This window comes from Pygoscelis adeliae, unplaced genomic scaffold (assembly GCF_000699105.1).
Source record: "Pygoscelis adeliae isolate BGI_AS28 unplaced genomic scaffold, ASM69910v1 Scaffold38, whole genome shotgun sequence".
NCBI lineage: Eukaryota > Metazoa > Chordata > Aves > Sphenisciformes > Spheniscidae > Pygoscelis > Pygoscelis adeliae.
The window spans coordinates 11,609,060-11,616,778 of NW_008825614.1; the positions used below are offsets into that span (position 1 = coordinate 11,609,060).

Sequence of the window (7,719 nt, forward strand, 5' to 3'; positions counted from 1 at the left end):
TCTGTTTCACCAAGGCCAACCTTTAGCTTTCCTCAATTCTCACGCCTCCCTTTGACGCTAAACGAGATAACAGCAGATAGATAGAAGTGCCCCTGACTTTACAGCTGAAGAAAAGTCATTAACTGGTTTCATTTTGAAACACTGACACACATCAGTGAGCAAAAGGGATGAGGGAATTTGAACTATCAATTTCTAGCCCTAGCATCATCATATTTCAAAGAATCAAGATTTAAATAAATTATATGGAGATCATGTGCATAATGTCAATAGAACATAACAGAAAACTAACAAGTTCCTGAAATCTTCTCATTACTAAATTATGCACTGTCTTCTTGAAACATACTACATTCAGGAACAGAGACTGGTTTGCAATAAAGTCCAGTTTCCCGTTCTGAAAAGGCATAATATATGTCAGCTGATTACACAGAAGTCAATTATCACTGAAGGCAGAACATTTTTAATTTCTTGTCACTACAAACATAATCTTATTACTACTAATACAGGACTATTAACATTATGAAGTTTAAGAAAAAAACCTGTAAAGACATGGACAGAGTAAGGAGGCCTGAATTTATCTGCTGTCTCATGTAAACAGTTTTAATTTAGTTCATTCTTGTGTATTAACTACCACAGACAGAATAGTTTTGAATGGGTTCTTACCTCACTGATATTTGAATCAGTTATTTGCCCTTGCCTACTCATTAATTTAATCAGTTTATCCTTTATGTTGGGTGGCAATGACTTAATATCTGCAGCATATCTGGAAAGGTGCTTTGTCAAACACTGAAGGCATCTGAAATAAAGGAAAGTTACAGTACAGTCAAAAATAGGCATTACATATTAGAACTAGAACATTCAAACCACAAGATGTCATTTTCTGCATCCAGCTATGCTGCCTTCAAACCTTATCAGTTCCGGCTGTTCCATACTACCACCAATTCAGTTATTGCCCTTTGGGGTCAATCAGCTGATCCTTCTGTGCAAGTGTTCCCCAATCAACTGTAGGCAAAAATTGTAGCCTCGTTCACTTCGATCACCAACTCAGCTCACAAAATGAGTTTGCTGGTAGTACATTCACGAGCTCTAAGAAAAGCCTTTTCACCATCTAAGCCTCCACTCAGTAAGCAGTAAAATCTTTAGCTGGGACAGCTAGTTCCAGAGAAGGGACACCTCTCTTTCACCTTAACATTAAGGAGATATTTTCAGATGTGGTATTTTGTTCACTGTCTAGTTTGTAGTACTCTTTTAATATGAATTGTGCTGTGTAACCCTGTGCTCAACCTTTTAAACCTTGTGCTTAAAACTAGATCTAATCACAGAGGATTGTCACCTGAGGCAGAAATTTTTCTGTCTTAGTTCGTGGTCCTACAAAGTAGATTAGACAAGATAACTAGTGGCCACATGGAGAATATCATATATAGGGGAAAGTGAACCCATGTGGATATTTACAAGGTATTCAAAAAGCCTCATCAGCAATGGTTCTTCAAGAAATTAAGCTGCTCTGGGATGAGAAGGAAGGTTCTCACACAGCTGGTTGAAATCCTATCACAATCAGAAACATTGATTGGTTTGACTCAGTATAGCCATTGTTTTTTTTTTAATAGCAGTAATTTAGGTCTCCTTCCCCTCACCCCCCCCACATGCTTATTCATCAGAATGATTTATCAACCTGAAGGAAACAGCCTGATTATCATATACACCGGGCTAGAGATTTTGAACTAACAATAATGCCAACATACACTGTCTTTTCTATACATCCTGCTGTCTGGACATCTTTTGTATTCAGGGTCAAAATTGTTTCCCTGTTCCAAGCAATCTGTTCCCTTTGCCAGATACTGAAACTTGACTTAAAGTTTTCATCATGAGATACTGTTGCATGAGAAATTGCAAACAAATCTCAAAGACACACAGGGCTTAAGCATTCATCTGAAAAGGAAGGACTAGGCAGAAATAAATATTGATAGGCCTACTAATATCACAGAATGGTGGGTGACGCTTTAAGACGGGATTTGAGATCCTAGAACTTTATCTGTGTGAATGCAACAATAAGGGATCATTTCAGTAAGAATACGTTGTTAAGAGACTCCAGATGCAACACAGCTTTTTGGGAGAAAACACGAAGAACTTTTCTTAAGCAAAATAAAACAGAGAGATCAGTATTATGCAGACATGTGTGGAACAGTACCCGGGTGGAACACCTGAAATAATGGTTTTCAAGGTCAAATATACAGAAGAGTATTTACTTATGCAATATTGAGTACTATAGAGGGACACTAATCATGCAATCCTACTTTTTTAAGATTCCTAAGGCATTTTAATGTATTGTAGGATACAGAAAATGTTAATGTCCCAACCTCTGCAACTTTAAATTATAATCACAGGCTTACTGAAACACCAGAGGCAACTCCGGGAAGAGTTTATGAATAGCTTCTAAGCATCCTGAGCATGCTGACCTTCAGAGCACTCGCTAATATGGTAGAAGACAACTGCTGGTCCTTAAGGAAGGAACTGCAACTCTCTGAAGGGAGATTTTATTATCAAGAACCGAAGTCCCTAGGTAAACGAGGAACATAAACTAGAGTGAAGCTAACCAACATCCAGAGATAACTGAAAAGGTAACACTGTCGTCTAGGAAATGCCAAGACTTTAAAAAGGATTACACTACAGCAAAACTAAAATGGAGGGAGTTGTAATGGGGGAGGAAGGGTAACTCCTCACTGTCCCCCTCTTGCTTAGAAACCTAACATGAGTCCGTATAAGTGATGGAGTTCTTTGAATTGGAGGTTCTATTATCTATTGATCATAGCTACCTAAATTAGATTCCCTAGGCCAACTCTTCTTTTTAAATCCTATCCTAAATTTTGAAAGAAAACATTACTGTCCTACAAAACATTTTGCTTTTGTAGAATGAACATTTTTCCATTAACTCACCCTACCAGTAAACTCAGAGCAGCTACTGTAATTGTGCAGTAACTCTCTCTACTGTAGTTGGCCTCTATACTTTTATGTGATCTGGATACACACAGCAATAACTAAGATTGGTAAGTAAAGAGTATAATGCATTCACCTGGCAGGCAGATTTTGTCCCAGTCTAACTTAATGAAAGAAGCCATGAATCCTGTTTTTCATGGACAGGGAAAACTGAGTAGTGCTTTACTCCTGTAGTGATCTGATAAAAGACCATTCCTTCTTGCAAAACCCCCAATTGTTTTTTCCCTGCTCCACATTATCAGACTTGTTACACCAGGTGTTTATAGTTCAGAGTTGTCTTCAAAGTGTCAAATGGCACACTCATTTGTTCCAAATGAGTCAAGGGGTGCAGAACAGAAAAGCCTATCATCTTTAACCTTAAGCTTTATGACAGGGTGAAGGCCTTATGACAGGGCAAATGTGTATATTTCCAATACATAAAACAGAAATTAGATCTTTATGACTAATTTTTCTACAAATAGTCTAACTTACATCAAGGCGCAGCTTATACTAAGTTATGTCACATGGAATAGAATAGCAGAACAGATGTTAGAAGTAGGACACATCAGAAGAAATGAACCAGAAGAACAGATACTAAAATAGGTTTAATGGCAAATAACAAAATAGATACATCTTCCTGCATTCTTTAGGGTTGGATAATTTATAAAGTAACACCATGAAAGGAAGCTCTGTTTTGAAACTGATGCTCTACTTCTCAGTTTTTGTTCATGCAGATGTACCCATCTGCAAATGTTCTGATGCCTTTGTAAGACCTTAGTTTTCCAAGACACTGACAGGTCAGGTAATGCATTAGTCTGCAATAGGCTGGCCACCTGTTAATGATACCTGTTACACAGGAGCTATCTATCAACGACACATGGAACAATCAAACCTAAGCAATTCCTAACTACATACTCTTGTGACGACTTACATGTGCAGCACACTTCTTTATTGTGTAGTGACAATCTTAATTAAAACACCTTTACATTTGATGTTTCATTTGTACTGCTCTAAGAGTCTCATTTTTGATGGCAGAAACTCTCTTGGTCCTGAGCTTATGTCTGGTCATTAACAAGTCAGCTTAAAACACCTGCCAGGGCTCTGAGAGATTTGTAACAGCAGCCTCCTACAAGTATGACAGCTAAAGCCATTATCTGCCCCAGCTGCCTTCTCCACCTCTCCAGCAAGTGTTGTTACTGCCAGGCATCCACACTATTTGGCAGGCCCTGCAACTCCTACACTATCAGTTTTCAACCAAGCATAATTATGCAAACCAACTACAAATTTGGTGTACCTCAATATGCTGGCCTTAAAACTGCATCAGCTAAGAGTGCATGTGTAAGTTGATCATTTCTCATCCTGGGAACAATAACTTCAGGAAACAGAAGCTAATATAAGATATAACTTGAGAAAAAAAAAAAGAAAAAAGAATTTTTCTAAATATTTCTAGTATGATGCTCTTGTGCATGTGACCTTTGGAGTGCTAATTTCTCTTTCGGGGCATGGGGCAAAGGCCAACAAGCGGCAGACAAGCAGCAGAAACACCTTAATGAACACTTTCTGTTAGGTTTGGAGATCTTAAAAATAATTACTTTATTAGAAGGACTACTCCACACACTAACAGATTTGTTTCAGTTTTTAGTTTCTGCTGTAAGTTCTGCTAGTTAAACAATAAGCCTAAGGGTTAGTATAAGTAAGAAGCCTGAAGTGCAGCCTGGCATAAATAGATGGCCATCACCTGCTTGGTGTAAGACAAGAAACAATACACTAAAATTACACACATTTGTTAAGAAGTTGTGTAATTATTAGTTTCAAGTATTAATCTTACTGGTATAATAATTATAGTGTAATATTAATACAGAAAATCGCTGCAGCAGTACTAATAAAGTAGTGTAAAAAAGATTAGTAACCAATCAAAAGTAGAAATTGTTTATGGTATCAAGCGCTACAGTACACATAGCTGAGAAATTACTAGGTCTGAGATTCAAGGTTAACCACAAGAACATAAGAATGTAGTGTAATGCATGCCTTAAACATCATTTTAACAGATTAATCATGCACAACAAAAAACGTATGGGTACTGTTTTAGCTTTGCAAAAAGAGAAAAGTTATTAGCAAGACAGAACCCTTGTAGTTAATTTCTATTAGCAGTCCAGCTGTCATTACACACCACTCTAACCAAATGTAAAGTCCAAACAGAGGTTGAAAAGGCTAGTTCCACTCCCTCTTGTCTCCCCAACCACTTTTTACTGCGCCTTCCTCATGCTGGCTCCGAAATTCACAGTTGCACAGTGAGCTGTTCGGCATCTAATCTGAGCGAAAATTCCCGTGACTAAAACTGTGAGGTCACAAAAATAATACTGCCAAAACAAGTGGCTGAGGGCAAGGGGCAGCAGCAACCTAGAGTTAAGCCAAATTAGATTTAGCGTATAGCCACAGCTCTGGAGTCCCTGTAGAAAACTTTTTTTCAGCAGAATCTAGTCTGGCACCAGAATGCCACCAAATCACAGCAAATTAAAACTCATACCGATTAAAAACTCCAGAGAAGTTAAAATATTAAGGCTCTATAAATCTGAAGTGCAGCACAGATTTAAGCAAGGAAAGAAGCAAGACTTTCAGTGTGGAAGCACACTAAAAAAAACACTAAAGTTAGCACAGCGTAATAAGGGCATCTGTAGCAAGTCACTGCAGAAGACACTGTAATGAGGAAACAGTGATTTCAAGGAGAATCCGGGCAGAGTTTAACCACAGGCCTTGGTTGCAGAGACCCGTATGTCAGCATGAGTGACCACTGCGTAACCTGAGCACACACCGTGATCACCTTTAACTCGTTCCTCTGGAGATGTGTAAGAATGCAATGTTTTCACCGTACCTCGGTGAATGCTGGATGAACTTGGCTGTCTGACTGTAACAGAGAAGCCTGTACACGGCTGTGACTCAGTACATGTACAAGTAGATTACACCATCCGCATTCTTTGTCTTGTCTCGAGATTAAAAAGCAGATCTACATGTAACATTCCTTTACTTGACTGCAGAAATGAAGAATAGTTATTTACTTCTAAAAAAGTCTTATCAAAGCTCTAAAGACCACAATGAGTGTGAACCTCACCACAGATGGGATCTGTGCAACATGCTGATCAATGTGAAGGGGCTTGCCTAATGCTGCAATAGCTGGGGTCCTCAGCACGGGAAGGGACATAAGATTGCTATCACGTTTTCTACTACTATTATTCTTTCTGCAGTAAACCAGTTAACTAGCCTTGAGAGCCCATGCCTTTCTTACTGAGATCCCAAATGAACCAGCACCTCCTTGGTGCAAAACAGCACCCTACCTTTGGCTAGGGTGAGTCAAAGAGACTTTCGGAGCCTTTTGGGGGGCTACGTGTGCACCTACCATGTGGCTGTTCCCTCTTCTATGATGGATACCTATTGAGTCATGTGAATGGCCAAGCAGTCCTTTGTCATACAAGGGCACACACTTCAGTTACGTGCTAAACACATGTTTATCATATGACCCCTATATTTTGTCCACTGGGTAAATGAACTTTTCTGGCAATTCATCCTGAAGGAGGCAGATTGTCACCATATACTGTAGTACATAAAAACAGTTGTATCTAAAATCTTAACACAAACTTAAGATTAATTTTTTTCTCTTGAAGATACTAAGTGGCTAATGCAGCCATACTTGAATAGGGACCTGCAAATCTAGACCAACTACTTAGTTCAAATTTGCAGAAAATACTCCGAAACCAATGCAGATACATGGAAATCAATGTGAGCTATGCCAAATCTTCTAGTTACATTTAACTGTCTCTTGCCACAGAATTTTAAATTTAGCTTGAGAGAAAAGCTTACTAAGATTAATCTCATTCTTTTCAAAAAGCTGGTTGATATTCTCAGAGTACATTACTGATCTGCAGTAATTTAAATTCATTTATATTATAAATGTTTTCACTGTTATTGTACTTTATAGGAAACAATAAAACACTTATTGGCTACACCAGGGCAACTATAATCTTATCTTCAGTGCTTTAAAAGAAGAATAGAAATCTAAGACTAACTGTATTGTTTGTAGCTATTTTTCTTTTATCTGTCAAATCAAATATTTTATCCCTATGCTGTCTCTAACTCCCTCCTAAACACAAAAGAATTTGACATAATGAAAACCTCAAAGCAAAACACCATTCAATGGATTCACTGGGGTCAGATGAAGCCAGGGATCCTCAACGATCCCTCCACAACCAGATCTGTCGGGGATCATCCTGTTGTCTACCTGCCAAACCCGGCCACCCCCACCAAACTCTGTCAGTCCTGTCAAACCCTGCCACCTGACCTGTAACTCCTCCCAAACTGTGACCTCTGCCAAACCCTGTCACCCACCCTGCCAGACCCTGTCACCCAGACTGTCACCCCATCAAACCCACACCTACCCTGCCACCACTATCAAACTCTGTCAACTACCCTGCCACCACTACCAAACGCTGTCACTCACTCTGCCATCCACGCCAAAGGCCTGCCAAACCCTGTCCCCTGGCCAAATCCGTCCTCCGGGCTCCCCCACAGGAGCGCCCCGCGGGTTGCCTCGGTGACTGCGTTTACTCGAGGCCGCGGCCCCCCTGTAAGGGCAGCGGTCTGACCCGGCCGGCCGGCCCTGAACCCACCGGACTTCCCGGAGGGAAAGGGGGCCAGCGGGCACAGAGGGAGGGTGTCGGGGCGGCACTCACAGGTCCAGGAGGAGCTGGACTTCCT

General features: G+C 40.0%; 1 protein-coding gene across 3 annotated transcripts in view; it reads right to left on the reverse strand.

Annotated features, from left to right (window-relative positions):
• Positions 1–7,713, reverse strand: part of AMN1 (antagonist of mitotic exit network 1 homolog (S. cerevisiae)) — a 26,177-nt gene extending 18,464 nt beyond the window's left edge. For 2 of the 3 annotated variants that reach the window (XM_009332908.1, XM_009332907.1), the window contains exon 1: positions 661–787. In XM_009332908.1, the coding sequence (XP_009331183.1) occupies positions 661–702 (42 nt within the window). In that variant the 5' untranslated portion in view covers positions 703–787. Of the gene's footprint in view, positions 1–660; positions 794–7,694 lie in introns of those variants that run through there. The other variant, XM_009332909.1, reaches the window with a different exon arrangement.
• Between the last annotated feature and the right edge of the window lie 6 nt (positions 7,714–7,719).